Source organism: Quercus suber, unplaced genomic scaffold (assembly GCF_002906115.3).
Source record: "Quercus suber isolate HL8 unplaced genomic scaffold, Cork oak 2.0 scaffold_1099, whole genome shotgun sequence".
Taxonomy (NCBI): domain Eukaryota; kingdom Viridiplantae; phylum Streptophyta; class Magnoliopsida; order Fagales; family Fagaceae; genus Quercus; species Quercus suber.
In genome coordinates, this window is record NW_027070504.1 from 34,052 (window position 1) to 60,843 (window position 26,792).

The 26,792-nt window shown below is 33.4% G+C and overlaps 2 protein-coding genes across 3 annotated transcripts; both read left to right on the forward strand.

Moving 5' to 3' along the window:
* The first annotated feature begins 972 nt into the window (after positions 1 to 972).
* Positions 973 to 11,760, forward strand: LOC136065728 (integrin-linked protein kinase 1-like). Of its 2 annotated transcripts, none has more exons than XM_065769264.1 (12): positions 973 to 1,751; positions 2,671 to 2,745; positions 2,835 to 2,939; positions 3,816 to 3,901; positions 5,546 to 5,666; positions 6,342 to 6,421; positions 6,654 to 6,716; positions 6,829 to 6,944; positions 8,797 to 8,882; positions 9,271 to 9,395; positions 10,039 to 10,170; positions 10,281 to 10,688. In XM_065769264.1, the coding sequence occupies exons 1-12, from the start codon at positions 1,296 to 1,298 to the stop codon at positions 10,288 to 10,290; spliced, it is 1,455 nt and encodes a 484-aa protein (XP_065625336.1). In that variant the 5' UTR covers positions 973 to 1,295; the 3' UTR covers positions 10,291 to 10,688. The 2 variants fall into 2 exon arrangements, with proteins under 2 accessions (XP_065625336.1, XP_065625337.1); XM_065769265.1 differs by lacking the exon at positions 10,281 to 10,688 and adding an exon at positions 11,451 to 11,760 and having other exon boundaries at positions 974 to 1,751.
* A 2,825-nt stretch (positions 11,761 to 14,585) lies between these two features.
* On the forward strand, positions 14,586 to 26,236 carry LOC136065729 (uncharacterized). The gene is given in 19 exon segments (XM_065769267.1): positions 14,586 to 14,787; positions 16,977 to 17,616; positions 17,730 to 18,042; positions 18,883 to 19,029; positions 19,130 to 19,218; positions 19,357 to 19,464; positions 20,130 to 20,256; positions 20,682 to 20,746; positions 20,833 to 21,007; positions 21,281 to 21,475; positions 21,598 to 21,645; positions 23,733 to 23,778; positions 23,781 to 23,809; positions 23,812 to 23,886; positions 24,001 to 24,016; positions 24,019 to 24,082; positions 25,105 to 25,133; positions 25,136 to 25,219; positions 25,825 to 26,236. Coding segments are annotated over 18 exon segments (2,295 nt in total). The 5' UTR covers positions 14,586 to 14,787; positions 16,977 to 17,020; the 3' UTR covers positions 25,914 to 26,236.
* Positions 26,237 to 26,792: the final 556 nt, after the last annotated feature.

Genomic DNA, 26,792 nt, shown 5'->3' on the forward strand with positions numbered 1-26,792 from the left:
TGATTCCGTCTTCATGTTAGCCCCATCGTCAATTTCTATGCGTATAGTGACCGTTCATTTTATACATCTCTTTGCATTTCACAACATTTTTGAACTAATATTTCCTAAAGTAAATAAACATGAACACTCAACAATCAAATCATTAATGGAAACGGATGACAACCCAATATGAAAACAAAAGAATCGAGTTTTTTAGAAGAAAAAACAAAAGCAAATATGAAAACAATCCTTTTTTTTTTTTTTGAGATAAAAGATAAAAAAAACTATCAAAATTTTAAGGTTTAACTTACTTCTAGTACTTTTTTAACTAAACATATCTCTTTATTTTAAATACACAATAATAAGTAGTAATGAATTTTGATCTCGAGTGATAGAACAGTCTCTCATTAAAATAAAATGAGATTATTTTTAAAAAAATACTAGAATTAAACGAAATCCCAATTTTTAAAGACCAAAAATATATTTCATCCTCGTGTCCATTCCTAATACAATCTATTTAATAGACTTCTGGACACAGAATTATTAATATTTTTTAAAATATCAACTAACACCCATATTAAAAAACTGAAAATTGTAATGAAGTATATATATACACACCATTTAAATTCCTAAAATCTAATATTGAAATAGAAACGAACCTGTAAAAACGATATAGATGTAACTGTCGTGAGTCGTGACACAAGAAACAATACAAAAGTCGACGTAAAATATGGATCCAAAAAACAAAAAACAAAAAAAAGTCACGACTGTTATCCACTCACCCAAAAAAGAGACACCATTATCTACAGTTGAAAATTTTAATAATTATACCAAGTCTATTACGACCCATTAGCACCCATACATAAGGTACGGCATTGCAAGTTACACGAAGAACCGAACGTCAACGTTTGCCGCGTTTTGCACGTCCGGTGCCAGCTCCTAAAAACAAACAAACAAAAAAAACAACACTTATTTATTAACGGCCTTTTTTTCCGCTCCATTTGTGTGGAACTAACGAGTCCAAAAAATTAAAAACCATTTCTCTCTCTCTCTCTCTCTCTCTCCTTCAACCGCTTTACTTGGATCTCAAAACCACTCCACTTTCTCAAATCTTGTCTAAATTTTTTTTTTTATCACAAACTCAAACTCTCCCATTCATTCTCTCTCGGTATCGAGAGCTCGAGAGAAATTAATACTCCATAGCTCTCGATCTGAGTTTAAATAAATAAAATATCATATCATATTATATTATGTAAGTCTAAAATTTGTTGTTTGTATTTAAGTATTGGAATTAGAATTTTTTTTAAAAAAAGATAATGGAGAATTTAGCGTCGCAATTGAAGCGAGGGATATCGCGGCAATTCTCGACGGGTTCGCTGCGGAAGACGCTGAGCCGGCAGTTCACGCGGCAGGCTTCGCTGGATCCGCGGCGGAACAACCAGCGGTTCAGCTTCGGGCGGCAGTCGTCGCTGGATCCGATACGGCGTGGGGGAGGCCAGGGAGGAGAGAGCGACAGCGGGGACGGGGAGAGCGCGGAGCTCGCCGTGCCGGAGAACTTGGACGCGACGATGCAGCTGCTGTTCATGGCGTGTAGAGGCGACGTGAAAGGAGTGGAGGATTTGTTGAATGAGGAAGGGATTGACGTGAATAGCATTGACTTGGATGGGCGGACTGCGTTGCATATTGCGGCGTGTGAAGGACATGTTGAGGTTGTTAAGCTCTTGCTCAGCAGGAAGGCCAATATTGATGCTCGTGATCGTTGGGGGAGTACGGTACTAACTATTCCCATTATCTTTTATTATTTGTTTTTTTATTTTTTATTTTTTTAAATTGATTATGTCATTTGAATTAGAGCTCATTTGCGGTTTTTTTTTTTTAATTATATTTTTTATTATTTATTATTTTTGGTTTTTGAGGGTGGGTAGGTGGCAATTGGTTAATTACATTTTGTTTATACATGGTTTGGTTTGAATTTGATTTGTGGAAACTTGGTTTAAAGAGTTGTACTTTTGGTAATTTTTCCTTTAAAATGTGGGTTTTAATGATTTTGAGCTAATTTTTATTAAGGAATTGTAGATGGAGTGAGAGCAAAGTGCATCTTTTTAAACTATAGGTTGGCACACGAAGTTTGTTCTAAACTATAGATGGGTAAAACATAATTATCCTTTTTTTAAGGTGGGGGTGGGGGATTCAATGAGTATTTTTGTGTATGTATATGTTTGACAGAATTCTAAGTTTGGATTCTTCACAATTGGGTCAAGGAGCACGTATGTATTCAGGTTCTAAAGACTACATTTAAATTTAATCGGTTTTTGTGTCTATGGTCTTCATGCTACTGCATATTGAACACCTTAGTGACACATAGTTCCCAACTCGATCTATGTTCTGTGCATGTGGGGGGGAGGGGGGGGGGGATATTAATTTGTTTATCTGGCCTTGCAGTCTTTACTGTTGTTGGGTTTCATTTTGTCTGTCAGCTCGTATGTACCTAGCACGCGCACACACACACGCTCAACATACATTTGTATGTTATTCTGAGTTGCTTTCATCTTTTACTTTCCGCCTTTTGGCCATTCTATAGATTGAGGGAGCACTAAGTGTTGCTGCGTTATGAAAGATGTACAATTAATGTCTTCTCTGCTGTCTTTCCTTAAATATGGCCTTTATATTAAGCACTCTTTATCTGGACAGGCAGCTGCTGATGCTAAGTATTATGGAAATATGGACGTTTACAATATTTTAAAGGCCCGTGGAGCCAAAGCACCGGTACAATATGAATGTTTTATTTATTTACTTTTTATGTTAGACTTTATGCCTGTTAGAGATTTATAAATTAGTATTCTGCATATTTTTAGAAAACCAGGAAGACACCAATGGCTGTTGCGAATCCTCGAGAAGTTCCAGAGTATGAGCTTAATCCACTAGAGCTTCAAATTCGGAAGGGTGATAAAATTTCAAAGGCATGGTCCTGTTCCCTTAACTATCAGTAGATTGGTGATGTTTTGGAAACTCACATGTAGTTCTCTTTAATTAGCACTGATTTGTATGGGAGGCATAATGATGCATATAGGCCACTTTATTTATTTATTTATTTTTTTTCTGTTTTTTGAGGGAGGGCAGGGGTCTCTTTTGAAAAAATTTTCAAGGAATAATTTGTTCTTGGTGCATTGCTCTATATCATGCACAACTCTTTGCATCAGTTTTTGTAAATTTTGTAAGTGGTTAACAAGCTGCTAATTTGTCATATGTTGAGATATCTATTGAGAAATCATATTTATTTTAACTTGTGCAGCATGTTCCATATGTCAGAAATGATTTCTCTTGTTAGTCCTCGAAAGTGATAGTCATTGTTTGATTTAATCATGTAGTAGACAACTTGTCCATGATAACCTGGAATGTAAACTTTAGGAGATATATACCTATTCTTCCTGAAGAGTGTATCTGGTTATTACCTGTAAGTCCACTATGCCAATGATGGTGTGTGAACCTAATAGCTTGATGTATGCTGCATTGCTAAATTGTCAGACAAATCTTGCTTGTATAGGTGATTTAATTCTTTCCTTTTCAGAGTCATATTGTGTTATGGTATAATGTTTGCTTGCTTCTTCAATATTATCCTTAGTTCTACTGTCCATGGATTGAAAATTATTTAAAAACATTTGCAAGGAGAATGCTTTGTATCTTGATAAATCTCTGGATGTTTCTTCAATCCCTTCTTTTCTTGAATGTTCTGTTTGTGATAATAATTCTCTCCCTTCAATATTATGTTAAAATTGAGCTAATGATGCCATCTGAAATACTTTTATGGATAAATTTGTTCATTTATCTCTTTGCAGGGAACATATCAAGTGGCTAAATGGAATGGTACAAAGGTATCCGTAAAGATACTTGACAAGAACAGCTATTCTGACCCTGAGAGCATGTATGCTTTCATCCAATTTTGAGTGTTTTCCTCCTATGTGTAGGATTAGTCCTTAAAGTAGCTTATTCAAGTATTCTTTAAATCCTAATATAAACTATTAAGACTCAACTTCACTTCTGTTCCATTCTAAACTATATAGGATCACACTTTATAGCTAGCATAATTACATTATTCATTTTTGTTCTGACAAGCACCTCTGTGTTGCACCTGATTCTTGTCCAGATTTTCATGTACATTGCAAAATTATTTTTGCATTTTGGGAAGTAGGAAGGTCTAATAGAGGTTTAAGTTGCAAAGGATCAAAGGCAGATCAAAGTTTTTATGGGTAGAAGTGATTACAAATGATATGGTCACCAAAGATGTAACCAATTGGATGACTTTAGATAGATAGAGTTGAGTGGCAAAATAGAATTCAGGTAGTGGAACACAATTAGTCAGAGGACTCATGTAACTGATGTCAATCATTTAAAAGAAAAGCTTAGTTGACTTCACATGTCACAAAGGATGGGCTAATGCTGCTTTTGTGTGTAAATCTGATTTCTGATAGTGATGTGAAATTTTTGTTCTCTTGCCTCTTCAGATTACTAGGGTGCCTTGATGATGTACATAAGTAGATTACTTGCTCATGCTATGCATGGATGTGGGATACTCCTGGAATAGGGGAACTAATATTTTTGACATTTTATTTTTGCATTTAAACCAATCAAATACTGGTTTTGATTTACAATTATTCCCTTGTTTGTATGGATTTCTAAAGAATGAAAATCTGGGGAAGATTTTGAAAGCCAAAAGAGCCAAACCATGAATGCATATATCCTTCTATCAATGGAAGTGGTAAGGCAAATTCATAGGATCTTTGGTGCTATGGAAGCTGATGAACTACATATTTATGTGGATTTTTTAATGACTAAGTGTTGGTGATCTTGTCTACCCCAAGGAATTTCCAAGGGACAGTAAAAGAAATTATTTTCTTCTTTTCTTCTTCCCCCCCCCTCCCCAAATGAATATGAACTTCCTTTGGGGCCAAAAAATCTGACAGAGTATAAAGCCTTCAGTTACTTTCTGGACATACAACCACTTGTGTTTTTGTATCATCTAGGCATCTAAAAAAGTGCTATCATGACACATATTTTTCCTTTAGGAGTCAGTTAAGGACATGACTTACTGTTTATTTTCTCTTATGTTCTTTTCTGGCGTTGTTTGAGTCATTCTCTGGAAGTTGGCAGTATTGTCATCTTTTTGGTCGCTATGCCTTTTATTGATAACTCAGTACCAACTGATAGAAAGCTTTAGATTAGTTACTCTCCTGATCTAACTGATTGTCACATTCTTCACCTTGAAGTGACTGAACATGTACTTAAGTCTCTATATGCAGCACACTCTTTATTTTTTGTCATGAGTACATTAGCTATCCAGTGTCATGGCGTACAGACTGTTTTCATCTTATTTGTCAAAGTATGCAACTTTGTTCAGTCAAACCATTCCAAATAACATTACTTATATTGTTTATACTTTTTTTTGTTAAAGTTTATTTATGGTGAATTAATAGAGTTTGGTTTGGCAGGATTATTAGATTTCTTGGTTTTTTTATTAGGTAGTTGTAGGACTTTATTTTGACATCCTTCTTTTTCTTGCTTTTAACAGAAGTGCTTTCAAACATGAGCTTACATTGTTAGAAAAGGTCCGGCATCCTAATGTGGTTCAGTTTGTTGGAGCTGTTACCCAAAACATACCCATGATGATTGTTTCAGAGTATCATTCAAAAGTAAGCAAGTATCTCTCTCTCTCTCTCTCCCTCTTCCCCACCCTCCTAGGGTGAGGATGGGGAATATGCATGTGTTTCTGTGTAAAGATTATTTTTTGGTAGCATATGAGCACACTAACTAGAGTGGAGAAAAGTAGAGTAGAGAAGGGGGAAACTTGAATAGTCTCTCCCTTGCTAAGTGGATGCTTATCTAATACATTCAACTCTTATAGTTGCCATGTTCCACAACTACTTTCTGTTTTGAATTGTAAGCCTTCTTATTTGGAGGTTGTGATATTTTATTGTTGCATTTTAATTGTCACGTTGCGCTAGTTTTCTATTTTTCAGTTGTGGCCTACTCTAGGTTTAACTCCCTTTTTTCCTCTCTCTCACTCTCTCCTGATCAAATCACAGATTTTGAACCCATAACATTCATTCCATACCAGTTGCAGATAATTCCTGGTCCAGGACACCTGTGGATTACTGTGAAAATGAAAATATTTTGGGAGGAGTTTTTTCTTGGGTTAATTAATTTTTCTCTACCCAGAATAGATTTAACCTACTTTTAAAAAACTCTGAGGAATTCTGCATTGATTTGTTAGAAATTTTCACTTTTTTTTTTTTTTTTGGTTGTCTCTTTGAATTGAAATATTTTAATCAAAATTTGACATTGCTTTTAATGGTGGTGATTTTCAGGGTGACTTGGCATGTTACCTTCTAAAGAAAGGGCGTCTGTCTCCATCCAAAGTTTTAAGATTTGCTCTTGATATTGCTAGGCATGTCCATCTTGCTGTAATCATATTCTATAGGCTTTGTGGATGTTATCTTTTGAATAGAAAAGTGACCCCTGCTTCTTGCATATATCATACACATACGAATTTTCAAAGTGTGCCTTTTGTTTTTAATTGGCACATATCTATGAAATTTCTCAAACTGTTTATACTTACTTAATATTTTTGACATAAGTTTCCAGCTTATTCACGTTCTTGGTCAAATTTGTCTTATCAGGGGCATGAATTATCTGCATGAATGTAAACCGGACCCAATCATCCACTGTGACTTAAAGCCAAGGTAAGGCAACCAAATGCAAAAGTTGATTTAATGGGTATTGCAATTGTAAACTGAAATTGAGTTTTTCTTGTTGGGATATACTTTAATATTAAAAATTTTGGTAAGGTGCCAGAAATATTTTGCTGGATAATGGGGGTCAGTTGAAGGTTGCTGGATTTGGATTGCTCAGATTATCAAAAATGTCACCAGACAAAGCAAAACTAGTGCAGCCAGGGGCTGACCGTTCAAGTAAGTTCTTGCATACACCATATCATGAAACTCCTGCATTTGATTTTTAGTATACTTTATTGGACAGAGCATAATGTGCACTCTAGATAAAATTATCTTTTCTTTTGACAGTATGAATATTAGAGTGTAATCTTTTTACGGATTCAAAATCCATTTGGTTTCTTAGACTCTGTATTTTGAACATCTCGCTGGCCTAGTGTAGGATATACACTCCTTAAGCTAATTTAGAAAGATGAAAACAGAATTTGAACTAATAGAGGTGTCTTGATTTAGTCAAGTATTTGAACAAACCAAGATGGTTTGTAAGGTCCCTTTTGATTTGTTAAAAAGAGTTGGAATTGTTACCGTTTTCTGCTCAGGAGTTCTTTGTCATGAAAAACTATTTCTTCTATGTTTTTGTTTGTTTGTTTTTTATTGGATAAGTAACAATATTCTATGGATTTTCTTATGGATATTGCGTGTTCTTGCTAAATTGAATAGAATCACAGTTTAACACTTGTAGCCAAAATGCCAACTGTGAACAATTATGCTTTTCCAATCTGGTGACCCAAGACTACAATGTTGGTAAATGTGCTGGGTGCACTTAAGCGCAAAGGCCTCTTGGAGCCTAGGCACAAAGCGTAGTACCTGATTAAATTGAAAAGCGCATTTTTGAAAAATAATGTAATAAATTTGAAATTAATTATTAGTGGGCAATATAACAATCAAGTTATGAAATAATCTTATAAAATTGAAATATAATATTTAAATGATTCTCTTGTGCTTTACACAATATATACAAATATGTTATTTGATAGCCATAATCAAAATCAAGACGTGGATTTAATGGTTGAATCCAATATACCCAAAAGAAAAAAGCAAAAAAGTACTAGAATGGTAAATAATTTTTTCTATGCCAAAAAAAAAAAAAAAGAAGAAAAAAGAAATGCGTTGCAATCCTAAAAGAATATAATCATCATCCTCATTAAGCATAGGACCATTATCATTAGCATCATTAGATTTGTAACGCTCATTATCTTCCTCGTATACTTCATCTAAATTAACAGCCTCTCTCTCATGAGGAGTGTTGTGAACTAGAACTTGAAATTGTTGCCCTCCCTAGTGACTTCATTCCTACTTGAGTCGCCTTTGATTGGGATGAGCCATATGTGAAGTGTGTTCCCCGAATGCATTTTACTGTCTAGAATTTGTAAAGATGTGGAGGGGTGGGCTTAGGACCTTAGGTGAATGATATGATACCATAAAATTGACTTGTATATGACAAATCCATGGTGTATATCAACAACACCAAGATCTTATAGCTACATTGCATCTGGTTAATTTTTTAAAAATAAATAATATTATTCTTTCACACTGTACTTCCATTTTGGATTTCCAGCATTCTATTAGTTTCTCTCTTTGTTTGGTTGTAATTGTTTTAGATACTTTGTGTTCACCATCGTGAACATAGGAGTTCTTGTTTCTTTTTTCTATTATTTCTTATTACTTATTAAAAATAATAATAATAATAATAATAATAAAGCTCCAATAAGGTGCACTTTAGGTGAGCTTTTGCAAATGTGCTTGTGCATAAACACACTTTTACCAACAGTGCAAGACAGGCAATTTGTTATTAATAGAATCTACCCAACCTGGAATATTAAATATATCCCTTCTTTAAATTTTTGTTATTCTTTCAATTCCATTGATGAAAATGCTATTTGGTTTTAATGTATGCACTAATTGATGAGTAATTGGTTGTAGATATTAGTCATTAATATATACTTGATGTACAATACTAAACATTAATTACTTAAGAAAGTCTGGGATTAGCTGCTATGGGCCCAATTAATTATTTGTTTTATTGGTTCAGACTTATATATGGCACCTGAGGTTTACAAAGATGAGATATTTGACAGAAGTGTGGATGCCTATTCTTTTGGTCTCATTTTGTATGAGGTACTTTTCTTTTCACAAACTTGTTTACGTTCTAAAATGCTTAATAGGTTGTCATGTTTAAATACTTAAATCCATAGAAGTATTTGAGATAATTTTCACTTTCTCAGTTTCTTATATCTTCATACCAGGTATGTTTTGCTTTTTCTTTAACCCATTTTCTAGCTGTGAATGACTTCACTTGTAATATCTTTGTAAGTTTACATATTTGATTCTGTTTTGGGAAATTTAATTGGTTTGGTATGCATCTGCCTCTACAACGTGAAGGTTTTTTTTTTTTTTTTCCCTCCCTATTGTTGAATGTGTCAGTAGGATATTTGTCTCATAGTTTTATGTTGGTGGCTACTCATTATTAACCACCTGTTTTTTCTACTTTTTTTTGATGGGCTAGATGATTGAGGGTACACAACCTCTCTGTCCCAGGTCTCCAGAAGAAGCTGCAAAAGTTTTGTGTTTAGAAGGAAAGAGACCACCGTTCAAGATCAAAGCAAAAAGTTATCCTCCAGATCTAAAAGAGTAAGTTTGATTGTCTAGATAACTCACAAAATTTGCAATATGTCAAGATGTTTAACTTTCTTCGCTGAGATGCCCCTTCCTTATAATTCTGCATTTGAGAATCGATTTTCTTTTGCAAGTTTGATGAAATTTGTTAACCCAGTAATAGGGTCTTTTAAAATTGGGGCAATTCTTGAACATTCAGTAAGCTTGTAAGGTTTTTGTTGGCTATGCTTTGTTATTGGGATTTAAACTGCATAGACAGTTGCTTGAAAATCCAGGTTTGGTATGGGTCTTTTCATGGATGAGAGAAGAAGGGTTTATGGAGTTAGTAAGATCATTGGGTGCTTGGCACTTCATGGATATTCTGTGTAACTCCCATTCATGGAGTTCTATTTGATATCCTTCTTGTTACTAAGAAGATTTCTTCTAATTTGACTTCTTCAATTTAACGAGTTCAAAATATGTGTTGGAATTTCAGTGCAAGTCATGCTTTCAACTTATATATGCATCAAATTATGAAATCTTGCAGAGCTTTCATTTTCTTTCAGTATAAAATTTTTATGAATGTGATGAATAATCTTTGACAACCTCATATGGTATTTATTTTTTCTTGTTAAATTTGAGGAGTTCTGCCTTTTGATACGTAATTTTACATATGCAGGTTGATTGAGGAATGCTGGGATCAAAAAGCAGTTGTTAGGCCAACTTTTTCTGAGATCATTGTACGGTTGGACAAAATAGTAGCAAATGGGTCAAAACAAGGATGGTGGAAAGATACTTTTAAGCTTCCTTGGTATGTTTCTCCTTCCAATTATCTCTAATAAGTAATTTGTTTATTTTTTTGACATAAATAATCCATACCAAGAATCTTGAAATATTTGATAACCATTGTTGAGCTTACAGGCAGAATTAGCCTTCCACAGTTATTGAAAAGCAAATAAATCTTGCTCGTGCTTAATGAATATCCAAGGCTCCTGGATGTGGGTCAATTTGTTGTAAAACTTTTTTGTTTTTTCTCTCCCTTTCGTGACACATTGAATTTGAGATGCAGTATAATAGAACTGGTGTGGAATGTATAATTTTCCAATAAATACGTTCTCCCAGAAGGAGGAGCTAGGGGTCAAAAATAGGGTTTTGCATATCAAATTCTAGGATTGGTACTTTAGAATCAAGCTTGTTTGCAATACTTATAGGGGCATTAGAGTTGAAGAATGAAGTGAGGAAGTTGTATTTTTGGATTTTGTTTATACGCAGATGCAGTATATATTTAAACAAACCCAAGTGAGGGTATTTAGTCATTCGCCTGATAAATTGGGCCACTTGTACAAATTACTCATGGACAAATTTCACTACTGAAAGTTGAAACAGGCTCTTCAAGATAAGCTTAACAGATTTTCAGGTGACCATGGTAATCAAGTAAATATTATAAAATGTGTGAAAACACAAGCAAAGCAAAGGAGCCCATTGAATATTCATTCACATGATACACAGTACAATGAAGTATGACAAATGAGATGGTATCTGTTAACTTATTCAGTCTCATATCTATTCCTAAACTTACCACCCCAAAATCTCCACATACCATGACTTTTAGCAATAAATTATCTATCTCATTCAACCAAACTAAGAGTCATGCTCAGGACATATCCTCTCATAGGAAGGGAGCTCTTAAACCATGATATGGATGTTGGAAACATTTGGCCAATGAGCTCTAGCTTAAATGGCATCTTCTCCCACTGGGAGGTTTGGTTTTGGGTTCAAAACTGACCATGTGCATGTTTAGCTTTCCTAAAAAAGAAGCTAATATGTGGAAAATATGACAGGAAGATGTAGTTGTCTCTAGGCAATGAATCCCCTGTTTCGGCAACCTCTTATATATATGATTATTGATAAGTGAAGGTTGTGTTCTTAAACTCATCTTATTTGGAGTGTAGGGAATGATTGCATGTATAGAACACTGATGTAAGATGTGAATTCTTGTGGATTACTCAATGCACTTTAGCTTATCTGTAATTCTAGAGGTTTTTGCTTTTGATTTCTTCCCCTAACATATAATGATGCAATTATGTGCAGGATATAAGAGGCGGCACTCAATACCATAGGAAAAGGAAACGAGAAAAACATTAAGGGATTTGGACTCGGAAGAGTTTTGGAGCTTACTATTGCACTATTCCCATTTTCAAATTTATTCAGAGTGAGAGAGCTTGAAGAAATCAATTGGATAAAGATTGGATAAAGATCCATAAAGGGGATTAAAAAAAGTCCCTCATTCTTTGTCCTCTTCAGGAGCCGGGACAGTCCCTTTCTATGTATAATGTGTGAAAGAGCTTTGTTTTAGAACATATGTTTACATACACAGATAGTAATAAATTATGTTGTTGCATACAGAGACTTTTTACTACCATAATTTGCAGTTAAAGGAAGAAAATCTAGAATACTAATCAATTGCTATGAATTGAAAACCTAGACCGGGAAGTCGTAAGAGCAGAATTTGTAATCTAATCATTTTTTTTTTCAATTGATAAGTTAATCACACACCCAAAAGGTCATATTTGATCACCTAGACAGCCTAGACTCAATTTGATAATACTTGCATTTTCACTCCATATGATGTTAAAACTTAAAATTCAACTTAAAACAAAAGAATGAGGTTTTAGTTGAATCATTAGAATGTATGATAGAAGAGGAGCAAGGAACGAGGTAAAGAGGGGAGCTGTAAGAGTTTCTGGAATACATGCTTCTAATCCTCTCGGATGTGATCAAGGATTAGTACTGTTTCACATGTCAAGGCTTTCAATTTTAGCACTTCGGTAGAGCAAAAAGTGTTCATATCTAGCTTTTTTGACCTTTTTGTCATTTAATTTTTGCTGGAAATTGATTATTGATTATTGATTAAAGTACGAATTCACGTAGAAAAAATTGAGTTTCAAAAAGTTGTATGGCAAAAAATAAATTAAAAAGGTAAATGAAAAAGTTGATGGTAAATAGAATCTTTCATTTCAACTTCTTTATTTATTTATTTATTTATTTTTGTTGAGAAACTCAACTTCTTTATTTGATATTACTCTTTTATATTCTTACAAAAAGTATAATCTACTCTTTTTGCTTCAACAAAAAAAAAACAAAGTATAACTTATGATTTAGTTGTGATTTACACTATTCTTGAAAGTTTGAAGGGGGAGGAGTTGAGGCTTGAGAGAGAGAGAGAGAGAGAGATGAGAAGACATGAGAGAAGTGGGGAGTTGAATACATATGAGATACTCTTCTCGTGTTTGAATCTTTTAAAATTTGAAAAAAAAAAAAAAAGGTTGAAGGGTGGAAAAGATAAGAAATGATAAATATTAATATAGGAAGAAATCGACAAATATACCATTAATTTGTTGAACTCTATGTTTATGAAATATTAAGGGCAAAATAGGAAGTAAATATACCAATTCTTTATTTTACCAACCAACAAACTAGAATATCCCTCCTCCAAATTCCTCCAATTTGGAAATTAAAAATAAGAAACTATATTAAAACCTTTATTCTTCCTTTTATAAAAATAATAAATATAGGAATACAATATTAAAGGCAAAATAGGAAGTAAATATACCAGCCAACAAACTAGAATATCCCTCCTCCAAATTCCTCAAATTTGGGAAATTAAAAATAAGAAACTATATTAAAGCCCCTTTATAAAAATAATAAATATTGGTATACAAAATAAAATGTTCACGATTCTTGGTGTGATATGTTGTGATTGTTACATAATAAAAATAATGTCAGTAATGGATCCATATGAAAGTAATGTTGATTCAATCACAACTTATGCCAAGTTGTGAAAATTTTTTCCTAACATTATTATTTTTTAAAAATAAAATTATTATTTTCCGTTAATTTTTAAGCTTGATACGATACATGAGGCTCTGGATTTAAGTTTCTTGACCATTCCCGTTCCCAAAATACTTTGCTCTAATATGTTTGGACTATTGAATTGATGGTTGAAGATTATTGAAGTTACTAACTTAAGAGTTCTTCCATAACCATAACTTTTGTGCCACAAACTCTAACATGCAAATTGTTCAGTAGTGGCAGCTCCACTTGTAAGTGCAGGTGGTCATAAGACTATCCTAATTGTCAATAAAATAAAAGTTTAAACTAATTTGATTTTCCTAACCCACATGAGAATATTAAGAATTGGAGTTTAATAAAAATAGAATAATATTACGTTCACAACATTTTTACAAAAATTTCACAATTAATCTTAAGTGGCAAATTATTACTAGTTTTAAATTAAACTCATCATTGACATTACTTTTTTATCCATCAATAACAATTTGTCACCTATGATTTGTTGTGAAAATGTTGTAAATGTAAGATTTCTCACAAAATAATATTAGTGCCAAACTTAATCCTTGGCCCTTTGAATAAGAAAAATAAATGTCTAAATAAAAAAATAAAAATTATCTTAAATAACAACAAAAAAGACCTAGCAACAAAAAGATTAGGTCAAATAACAACAAATGAACAAAATATTCAACAAAAAAATCATAAAAAAAAATAAAACATTTAATAATTGAGTTTCATAACTCATTCAACCCATTTCATAAAAATAATATTTAATTTCATTTTCTTTCTCACTTTAATACTCTCATCTCAAAATTTTCTTTTTGCATTTCCATTTTGCAATGTTAGCAAAAAGAAATTATAAAATTTCATATATTTGCATGTTTCTTTTTTGTGCGTGATGATGATACATTCAATTTTTTTTATATATAAATATTTTGTATAATTTAAGTTTTTTAATAACTATACTAAAAGAAATTCCTAAAGCCGTTACAAAAATTACATTTTTGTCTACCAATAACAACTCGTAACAATCAGCCACTTAAAAATTGTTATAAAAAATATTGTAAACATAATATTTCTCATCATTTTTATATAGATTTACTCTTTCTTTTTCATCCCTCACAATTAATCATATTAAAATTGTGATAAAAATTGTGTCTCTAGATTTTCTAGATTACCAAATAAACACCATTGACCGCGTGACAAAGACAAACTGAAACAACCTCTCCTAATTTTTTCTTGCCGAGCAAGTATATAGCGATTCCACCTGGATCCATTAAAAAAAAAAACCCAACAATTGTCAACACATAAACGCGAGTACATTTCTCCAAAAAAAAAAAAAAGGCGCGATTACTCCCCTACACGACGTCGTTCTATAACACACACAAACACACAAAAACTCATTTTGATCTCATTCCTCATAACCCCTTCTAAAACCTCACACTTCTCTCCTCTCAGACCCTAAAATCTCTCTCTCTCTCTCTCTCTCTCTCTCTCTCTCTCTGTCTGCGCGAGATCGATCATCCACCGTCTGATTTAACCACCAACGGCCCTGATTGCTCACCAGAAAAACAACAATGTAAGTCTATGATTCCATCTTCTTCTTCTTCTTCATCTTCATCTTCCTGACAATTTTCAACAAAAAAACGCACCGTTTTAGTGTCGTAAAAGAACCGAAAATTGTCGATGTTTCTTGCATAACAAGTTGTTGTGTGCATGTAATAATCGAAATTCTCGTAGTTGAGTTGCGTGGTAAAGTTTTGATTTTTTTTTTTTTTTAAAAATTCTGTTTGGCTGCGTAGAAATTAGAAGGAAAGGAAAAAGAGAAAATGAAAAATGTGTTTTTGATTTCATGTTATTTTTAATTTTTATTATTATAATATCGTTTAGATAAATTGACGTTTCATATTCTATTGCAAATTAATCGCACATATTTTTGATATATATATATATATATATATTTGGTTTTTTAAATTTTGTTTGGTTGCTTAGAAATTAGAAGGAAAGGAAAAAGAAATATGAAAAATTTGTGTTTGATTTCAAGTCATTTTTAAGTTATTTTTATTATTATAATAATAATAATAATATTATTATTTAGATAAATTACCGTTTCATATTCTATTGCAAATAAATCGAACACACTATATATATATATATATATATAAAGTCTACGATTATTTTATTAAAAAAATATTATAATAATCGCCTATTTATTATTTTATCTAGCGCTTATTTATTTATTTGTAATAATTTTGTAAATCAATCACGCATTTTTTTATTAGAATATTTATAAAAAAATATACAAGTTTGTACCGATTTCATTTTGTTTTACTTGTTCTTTTTAAAGAGGCATGTAGTTTTGATGTTTGTACAAATGATTCTGTACAAATTTGTACAACAAAATGTCATTTTCTTCCTCTTGATTTTTTGCCAATGAATTCTAGCTCAAATGCAACTAAATGCAAATTTAGCTTATATATATATATATATATATGGGATCAAGTTATACCTGGTTTAACTTGACAAGAGTTATACAATTTGTAGACCGTGGATTTGTAATTGATCTAATAGTTACACCATTTACGTATATTCCTTTTTTTGCCAATGACTTTACAAATATATTTGCAATACTTTTTTTTTTCGAGTTCGTACTACTCTTTTCTTTTTATTTAAAACCTTTTACATATATTCCTTTTTGTTACTTATTATTTAAGCCGGTCATACTCTTTTTATTTTTTTATACAAGATAGAAATTCTACTCTAACATAATCTAAGTGTATATATGTGTGAAAACTCTCTTCTGGAGACTTAAACCTCAGCCCTTGTTCCTCACACCTCACAAGCGCACTTATACTTGTGGAGTGACCATCGCACCAAAAATGTGTAGTGGTCCGATCATACTCTTATAGTCTTATCAATTGTGAATATATATCTTGTCTCCTTAAAAATAAATAAATGGCTAAGTGTTGTTTAATGAGGTTTTAAATAATAAGTTTCTCAAATAATAATTAACACAAATACTTTTTTTTTTTTTTTTGGGTTGAATGACTTTACAATTATATTTGCAATTCTCTCTTCTTCTTTTTTGGGTGTGCTTNGACGTCGTTCTATAACACACACAACACACACAAAAACTCATTTTGATCTCATTCCTCATAACCCCTTCTAAAACCTCACACTTCTCTCCTCTCAGACCCTAAAACACACACACAAAAAAAAAAAAGTAACATGATGCTTACTTTATGGATAACTCAAAACTATATATATATATATACACACAGAATGGCTAAGTATTGCAAATATATTTGTAAAGTCATTGGCAAAAAAAGGAATATATGTAAAAGGTTTTAATAAATAAGAAGAGAGAAACAAAATTGCTATTAATTAAATGAATGAGGTGTAAGTCAATTAGCATTTAATGCTATTTTTTTAACCATTAGATCAATTACAAATTTACGGTCTACAAATGGTGTAACTCTTGTCAAGTTACATCAGGTGTAACTTGAACTCATCTTATACATATATATGGTGAATAAATTGTTGAGTTTATTGAAACATGGTAATTCTTCTTAGTGATGTAATTATGCTTGGGCCTTGGTGATTATTTTACATAATTCTCTTTGATAAAGAAATGTATTATATGAGATTATAGTGCAATGCCTTCAATTTTTATTTGATTAAGAGTTTATGGCAATTTCATATTTTTGTTTTTGTTGTTGTTGTTGTTAATGATCTAGCAGCTTAACTGGGTGGTTTTTTAATTTTCAGAAATGTGAATCTGTTTCTCTTTGTAAAGAGAAAGGTATTTGGTAATGGCTTCTCGAGCAATTTTGAGGAGGAAGAGACTTATTTCTGGTTATGTGAATGGCTCCACTCGCTCAATTCAAAGTTTCCCATGTATCAGTCATGGGCATGCTATGCAAAATTCGGATTCACGGGGTTCTAGGTCCAGTGAGGATTACCCTTTTACATATTTTAATGGCAGGAGTGGTGGGGATAAAGATTCCATGGCAAAAGAGGGATTATTAAGCTTTTCAGGTTTAGGACAAATTAGGCATAGATATTATGGGACCATGGTTTCAGGTTTGGGAAATGTAAAATCAGTGTACATTTCTCCAATGGGGATCAGAATGTCAGCACTGTTGATTCGAAATGCTTCTACAGCTGCAGCTAAACAGCCTGACACGGGCAATGATGATGAAGAAAATGAAGAACTGATAGATAAAAAGAGAAAGGAAGCATCTGCGGAGGAATGTGATCAAGCTGTTGAAGGTTTGAGTAGTGCAAAGGCTAAAGCGAAGGCCAAACGGTTGCAAGAATCTCAGAAGGCTAAATCTGTTTTGCAAAGAGTATGGGCCACATTTTTAGGGATTGGTCCTGCTCTGAAAGCTGTAGCTTCTATGAGCAGGTTAAATTCTTTTTCTGAATGATGCTTATATGTATTATTCAAATGAAAAACTTTAACTAACATGATTTTACTAATGCTGCTGCTTTTGTTGGTTTGACTATTTCTTCCTGCAGGGCAGATTGGGCCAAGAAGCTTGTTCATTGGAAAGATGAATTTATATCAACTCTGCAACATTACTGGTTGGGTACTAAGCTACTCTGGGCTGATACAAGGATCAGTTCAAGATTGCTATTAAAACTTGCTGGTGGGAAGAGTCTCTCCAGAAGGGAGAGACAACAACTAACGCGAACCACAGCTGATATTTTTAGGCTAGTTCCTTTTGCAGTTTTTATCATAGTGCCATTCATGGAGTTTCTGTTGCCAGTATTTCTTAAATTATTTCCCAACATGTTGCCATCAACCTTTCAAGACAAGATGAAGGAGCAGGTACTGATTGAGATGGGTGTTGCTAGTGTTTTATCTTATTTTTCACTTAACTCACATGATGTTTTGACTTTCTCATCTGCTTTTTTTTTTGCACTTTTTTTTTGGAACTTGATATGATGGTTCCTGTGTGGAAATTTTCTTTTTAAATCTAATATAGTTGTCAAGTTTTGTTATGAAGTAGTATTTATTCATTCCCAAATTATGAAGATCATAGTTCCTGGATGCAACAATAGGATGTTTCTGTGTGTGTTAAACTGTGAACTCTGGGAGCTGTTGTGCTGTAGCAGAATTGAGCAACTGACCATGGAAAAACATAGAAAGTCTATGCTTATGCTTTAATCTCTAAGTAAATGCAACAAAAGCTGATTATAGTGCATGAGATTCTTTTTCCCCTGATGAATGGAGTGTATGACATTGCTAACCATGAATTTAAGCCATTTCCTGTGGGGAAGGAAAAAAAAAATTGAATATTTTGTTTTTCCTGACCATAACTTAAGTGGGCAACATACATTCTCTTGCTCTCTCTTGTGGCATGTTTTTCTGTTATTGTTTGTCTGTGTCTGCATCTTTCATAGCTTGTACTTTATTATTTATTTATTTATACATATTTTTTTTCTTCAAGGAATTGCCTGTGTCTGTAAACACATAATTATTTGTGAACCCCTTGTCTCTTAAAATTATTACCTTAGCTCTTAAGGAGACAAGTCCTTGGGCAGTTGTAGGCAGACACACGAACTTGCATCTTTAGATAATGTTTCTGTAGAATATATTGATGCACACTTAGGTTCATTAAATTCTTTAAATTGACTATTTGGTTTAATTTAATTGCTCAATATGTAGGAAGCACTGAAAAGGAGGCTAAATGCAAGAATAGAATATGCCAAGTTTCTCCAGGACACAGCGAAAGAAATGGCAAAAGAAGTTCAGAACTCACGGAGTGGGGAAATTAGAAAAACAGCAGAAGATCTTGATGAGTTTTTGAACAAGGTTAGGTGCTCAGTTTCATGATCCTCCGTGGTTTTCCTCTCTCTCTCTCTTATTATTTTATATAAATGTTTTAACATTTTTGCCTTTTATTTAAATGCAGGTTAGAAGGGGTACCAGTGTCTCTAATGAAGAAATTTTGGTCTTTGCTAAGTTGTTTAATGATGAACTTACTCTAGATAACATCAGCAGGTTGTTATCATGATCACTTTGAGATCTGAAGTTATATCCTCATGCACATCCTTTTCTGTAACTGATATCAATATTATTTGGCTATTGTGTGAGATGCAATCATGACTTTTCTGCTTATGCTTCTTTTGCTCCTTTCAGGCCTCGTTTACTCAGTATGTGCAAATACATGGGAATTGACACTAAATTATTCAAATTTAGTTTTTCAGATGCATACTTGCGTTACATGCTCCGAAAAAGACTTCAGAGGTGAGATACACACTTTTACATAATCAGCATATTATTTAATTTTTTTAAAAAAAATATAAAAGGGTCATGTGGTTTTGAAATTGAACAAAGTGAGGGTCAATGGAATAAAGGGTTCAGAGCATAGGACTAAGATGCAACTTTTTGTTGAATTTTGACATTGTAATAATATGAGTATGGATAACTTAATTTGTTGGGAGCTTGTTAGCTTACCCCTTAGCTATGGGAAATTATTGAAATCCTTAATGCAGGTGATTTTCTTTTGGCAATGACGACTTTGTTTCTTTAACTTTTTAAATTTTTTTAAAGTTTTTGCAATGTGAGGTCCTCAGTTATGTGTTAAAGGAATCTCATACATAATTTGTTAATTATTATTAGAGTTGGGTCATCATTTTGTTGTTTGGGGATCTTGTAAAAACTTTACAAAATCATTTCTTGAAAATATTTACATAATTATTACTCTTTTTGATGTCTTTTCATGATTGACATTTGACATCCTCAGTGAACTCCCAAAACTTATATTTTTTCTCTAAATGTAAATATCTTGGTAGGTTTTTAAAAATTCATTACAAGAATATTCAACTTTATGTGATAAAAAAATTAGGCTTGTATTACTTAATGTAAGCGTGAATTCATTGAATGCCCCCCTCCCCTGTTTATTATTTCAGGATTAAAGCTGATGATAGATTGATTCAAGCGGAGGGTGTGGAATCCCTTTCAGAAGCTGAACTTCGTGAGGATTGTAGGGAGCGAGGCATGCTTGGAAATCGTTCAGTGGAAGAAATGCGCCAACAGGTTTTTTTCTTAAGCTGTGCCTATTTATTTCATTCCATTCTCCTACTTAGTCACTGAAGTGTTGTGTAAGGTTTGCAAACTTGAGTCTGAATTGTGTTTACACTGTTAGGTGATATTAGTTATACTAAATGTGCCAAGAGCCTCGTAGCTCAGTGGCATTCCCTGATCTACTCTATAAGGAGAGCCAGGGTTTTGAATTTCCCTACCCCCACTTTTTGTAGCTATTGAATTATCAAAAAGGTTTACTAAGTTTCCTCACTTCCTCCGCTGTTGTGTATTGAAAGAAAAGAAAAGTAGGGGAGTTTGCGTAGTTGTGTTGAAGTAGATAGTAGCTCTTTTCTTCTTATAAACTGATTTGAATTATATCAAACATATTTTTGTTCAGTTTATTAATTATTGTATGAATATTTAACTTCTCCATGCAGCTTCGTGATTGGTTGGATTTGTCTCTCAATCATTCTTTGCCATCTTCTCTTTTGATCCTTTCCAGGTAATTTGAAACCTCACCAGTTAATCTGCTCACCCTCTTTGCATTCTGTACTGTAGGACATCTATATTTTGTTGATACATATGTAGGGCTTTTGTTGTGTCTGGGAAGTTGAAGCTAGAGGAAGCTCTCCAAGCTACAATCTCTTCTCTGCCAGATGAGGTTACAGATACAGTTGGTGTTACAGCTTTGCCATCTGAAGATTCTGTGTCAGGAAGGAGGAGGAAACTGGAATATCTTGAGATGCAGGAAGAGCTAATCAAGGTTGATTTTTGTTAATATTTTTCTCCACATGCTTATATGAGCTAGTTTTGGTGTTTGTCTAGTGTTTTGTGAACCATAAAATAAGTTATAGATTAACTAAATCATTTAGGAATAAGAAAATGGTTATTTAAGTTACAGTAATATGCATAGTATCTGAATAAAATGGTGTCTAGTGCACTACAAGACTTCTGTCTCGAGGATTATTCCTTAGCAATTTCTTGAGCCTCAAGTACTTATCTTGAATTACTTGATTTGTATTAACTTGAATTATAGGAGGAGGAAGAGAAAGAGGAAGAAGAGCAAGCCAGAATGAAGGAATCTAAAGCTAGTCAAGAGGACCTGGCACTGAAAGAGATGACTGGTCCAACAGCAAGAGAAGCACACGAACAAGCAAGAGACAGAACATTAGAAAAACAAGAGCACCTCTGTGAACTCAGTCGTGCATTGGCTGTTTTGGCTTCTGCATCTGTAAGGATCGTGAATTAAAAGCTTTGAGTTGTTAAAATACTGTTTTTCAATTTATTTTCTTAACATTGTCTAGTATTCTTGTGTAAAATGTAATTTATTTCATCCCTTTTCTGTTTTTCCAGTCAGTAAGTAGAGAACGTGAAGAGTTTCTGAGCCTAGTCAATAAGGAGGTATTTATTTATTTTAAACATTATGTGGAACTTGATCAAGATTAACATCTTTTCTGCACTTTTGTGTATTATGTTGGCTTCAAAGTTTCATTCATGGTAGTTATTAAGGATGTTGCACATAGAGGAGAATGTGGATAAAACGAAAGAAAAAAACAGAGGAGGAGAGAAAAACTCTAGGCTTTGTTTTATCTATCCATAAGGAGCAATTATACTTCTAGTTCTGACTATTGACATGCTTCTCTTCCTCAATAAGGAGGTATTTATTTATTTTAAACTTTGAATATCTATGATGTGGAACTTGATCAAGATTAGCATCTTTTCTGCACTTTTGTGTATTATGTTGGCTTCAAAGTTTCATTCATGGTACTTATTAAGGATGTTGCACATAGAGGAGAATATGGTTTGTTGGAAATTTAGACCCCTTAAACACACAGATTGCGTAGCCTAGATTAATTAGCCAAGTTGTTACTTAGTCAAATTATGCAATTCTAGGTTAAAGCAATCAAATAATCATATCAAGATATAAAGCAGCGGAATAATAAATAACACAAGATATGATCACCCAGGAAACCACTCGGTAAAAACCTGGGGAGGATTTGACCCACCGATCCTCAAGGCTAACCTGAATTCACTATGAAAGAATTGAAGTTCGTACAAAAGGACTACAAGCTCCCCGCTCGACTTCCTAATGCTACCCACCAGTAGAACTTCCTGACACGACCACGCGCAGGCTCCGAATCCACGGACTACTTCTTTCTTGAATTCCTCAATCAGCTACAAGCTCCCCGCTTGCTTTTCTTTTAATCTCCAATGGCAGCAACCTTGTTGATCATCAAGATGTAGAAAATATCTCTACCTTGAAAACCCTAAGTTTATGTGAAGGTAAGCTCCTCTAAGATCTCACAAGAGATTCACATAAACAGCAAATATGAGCATCAAAGACTTAGAGAGGTTTGGGTACAAAACCCTAAAAATAAAAGGAGGCACAAGAGGCACTCTAATCTCTCTCTCAGAAGTCCCAAAACGTTCTAGGGTTTCCTTATATATAGGAGTGTTTTACTTGATCCCCAGACGTTTAAATAGAGTTTGGGCTGAACTGGAACTCTGCAGAAAAATAAATCTGTAGTGGTTCGATCGATCGAGTCTAATTTTCGATCGATCGAGCCTTACAGATTTAGTCCAATAAATCTGCAATCACTCGATTCCAGTTTTACAAACAAACATACTTTGAGCAAGCCTAAACAAGACTAAACAATCTGTTTTGATCATGGTTTGCCAACAATACAAATTAGAGTTCTAAATAATCAAATTCCTAAATCTTTAGAACCTAACATGGTTAAAACAAAAGAAAAAAACAGAAAAGGGAAGAAAACTCTAGGCTTTGTTTTATCTATCCATAAGGAGCAATTCTACTTCTAGTTCTGACTATTGGCATGCTTCTCTTCCTCAATGTCTTGCTTGTTCAATGTTTGCAATACCTTTGATTGCTTTTCTTTATTCGTTCAATCATGTGTGTGTATATATGTATGTATTTTAAAAAAAAAAAAGGTAATCCTGTATTCTGTATAGCATTGTCTACAAGGAAAAAAAAAAAAAAAAACTCTAGGCTTGTTTATCCATAAGGAGCAACCATAGAGTTCTATTGACATGCTTCACTTGCTCAATGTCTTGCTCATTTAATGTTTGCAATACCTTGATTGCTTTTTGTTATTTGTTTCAATCCTGTATATGTTTTTTTTACAAGTTAACCTGTATTCTGTATAGCATGTCTACAATGTTTGTAAAATAATTTATCTCTTGACTTGCTAAAAGGAAAAAAATATTTCTCTGTAATTGAGTAATATTATGTTTTTCTTTATTTTCTTTGTTCATAGGGTGGATATGAATTTTGTTATGGGATAGGGTCATATGATCTTTTATTGTTTGATTCTGATAAACTGAACGATTCACCAACTAATGCTCTTTATTATAGCCAGCTCTGTCATGTATATTTGTCCTTATATTAGTGCTCGCAGATGATCATATATCCTAGGATTGTTATTTATCTTTTGCTAACATAGTCATATGTGATTGCCTTGATGTTTCAGATAGAACTTTATAATAGCATGGTAGAAAAAGAGGGTACTGATGGAGAAAAGATGTTATGAAGGCATATAGGGCTGCTGCGGCTGCCGAGAAGAAAGTGATAATGCCGATGAAGTGGCTGAAGGTGAAGAGGTTTCATCAGCACTCATAGAGAGAGTAAGAATATTTCAGTTCCAAGTAATTTTTTCTTTGTGTTTATCAGTTCCTGGTATAAGCATTACCAGTGCACACAACATGATACTAACTATCTGTATTGTTTGTATTCTTCAGGTTGATGCTATGCTCCAAATCTTGAACAGGAAATTGATGATGTGGATGCCAAAATCGGTGATCGTTGGCGACTACTGGACAGGTTTGTAATTGTTTATTGATCATGCTTCCATTGTTGTTCTTTTCCATGCGTACAATTAATGAAGATTTCCTATGGTACTTGAGAATTTTCTAGTAGTAATTGATATCGTCTCATATCAGTCAAGTGGTAAAGTTCCAGACGTAGAACCTTGTATGTGGATATTGGCAGCATACCAAGGCTAATTCAGAAACAGAAAGTTTGTGGTATCATGGCTAAGCTTATGATTCTTAATGAGTTTTGATTTTTATATGGCAATGAAGGTCATTGAGTTCAGATTAAGAATGGAGGTTTGGTTGCGAAGGTAATTTGATTTTATCAGTCAAGATGGATAACTCCTATTAGGTCATAGGCAGAGGTTCAAACAACATTTTGATTTTGTAGATGGTAAGGTTTATAACCAGTGTTGTTGTAAGTAAATCATTGTGGTTATTTAATATTTATTTATTGATTATTGAAAGAGCACAAAAGGGGCACAACTCTAGTACACAGGATGTATTCAAGAGAGACTGTCAATTAGTTTGGGCTAGAGACACAGAGAGAGAGAGAGAAACAAGATTTTAAGAAATACATGAGAATAAAGTGATATTGCTTGGAATCAGTATTATTTTTAAAGTATAAAGAAGTATCATTATAAATTTTCCGAAGAGCTTTTACAATGACTCATTCTAATATCCCTAAAGCTAAAACTTGATTGCAACTTTTGACCCCAGACTTATAAACATCACTTCAACCTCCAAGGCATTTCTACTGTGGTAGCTTTCACCTTTTCTCTATCTTCATTTACCTGTTTGCATCCGATAAGCTGCTTATGTGACAGACTACTTCCATATGGACAGCTGGGAGACGTTTGTTACATCTTCATAGTCCTTATAGCTCATTTGCATTGCTAATGCCTGGTCTCTCCTAAAGAGGAGAGTCCGGGTTTGAATCCACTGTATCTTAATATGGGTTCAAAGGAACAAATCTTGTCTTAATATGGGTACTTCAAGTAGTCAAATGGTATTAATGTTTCATGTGTGCAGGGATTATGATGGCAAAGTAACTCCGGAGGAGTTGCATCTGCCGCTATGTACTTGAAGGATACATTGGGCAAAGAGGGTGTCCAAGAACTCATTAGCAATCTTTCCAAAGATGGAGGTCAGTTTCTTTTCCTCTCTTAATTTGTGATGTTCTATGATGTGTATAATTCATTTATAAGATTATCAACTGTTCTTGTGCAACGTGAATTCTCCAAATAACCTTATTTTTACAGGTAGTAATAGAGTTGCAAGGAAGAAGATGAGTCCTTTATTGCATAATATTTTTTACAAGTTTCAGCATATGGATGTTTTTAAGTTTCTCTTTTACTGGTTGACAGTTTTGAAGATAACACTTTTACACATTAAAAAATGAACTCTTCCCCCATCTAGTGGTTAGGATAATTGCCTTCCAAGCAATAGACTGGGTTCAACTCCCAGCAAACGCATGGTTACAAAATGTGTGTACCAATGACCGAAAAAAAAAGAAAAAGAAAAGAACTCTTCCCTCTGCTTTTTGATTTCCCCCTGTGCATATAATTCTATCCTTTTGAGGAGCGGATTTAGGAAAGAGATCATTTTTTCCAGGGTAATTATGCAGTATTAGCTATCTGGCTTGTTCTATTTACACATGAATTCAAAAAGAAAAAGGAAGAAAGCTTCTGATCAATTAAGGGTGCATTATTAAAGAGAGTAACTGAATTATTGTCAACTTCGTTGCAACAGATGGGAAAATTCTTGTAGAAGACATTGTCAAGCTGGGTAGTAAGGCAGAAGATGCAAATTCAGCTGAAGATGGGGGTTGTAGAGGGTGATATTCTAGTTTGATTTCCTATTGTAGATCTTGATAGATGCTCTCAAATCTCACTTCTAAAATGGTTCTGAACCGAATTCCTTTTGCTTCAAGTTCCAATGGATAAGTTTTTTGTGGAAGTTGCTGTTTTTCACATGTAAAAAAGGTTTTTAAGACTGTTGTAGCAGTCTGATGCAAAAGACATGCTTGCTAGTGTAGTAAAAGTACATCCTGATAGATAGAAACAATATATGTACACACAGAATAATACTCTGGGGCCTTCTAGGGTATCCTAGCTATTTTTTTGCACTTGAAATGAGAAAAAGAAAACCCTCTCTTATATTAGATCTATGTGTTCAATTGAAATAATACGTCTATGATGTTGAACTTCGTTGAGTAAAGGAATAAAGTGGTATGGATTGAGTAAATTCTTATGATAATTTTTTAATTATTTATTTTAATAATATTATAAAAATGAAAATCTTATTTATCCAACTTATGCATAAAATGGAATTAGCAACGTTGGGTTGGGAGGTTGCAGTGCCTGTTATTTTCGGATGTTGTAGTTCAAAGTGGTGTGGTATTTGAAATCAGTCTCCAGATTTCAAATTATGGTTGAGCGTACATGTTAGACTTGACCAAACTTGGGAAAAGCGATTGGAAAATATTAGTTTTGATGTAGAATGATGAATTTTGATGATTGGGTGCGATTTTGTAGTTACTTGACCTTTGGTTAATTAGGTCAAAATTTAACAGTCGAAGGCCATTTAGGTCATTTTTTAACAATTGGATTGTGGAATCGACTAACCCAACATCTTACTAGGATAAGTTTTATCATTTTTGTCATCCTCAAGGTCTTCATGTAAAAAATATGATCTGTTGAATTTAAAAAGTTAAAATT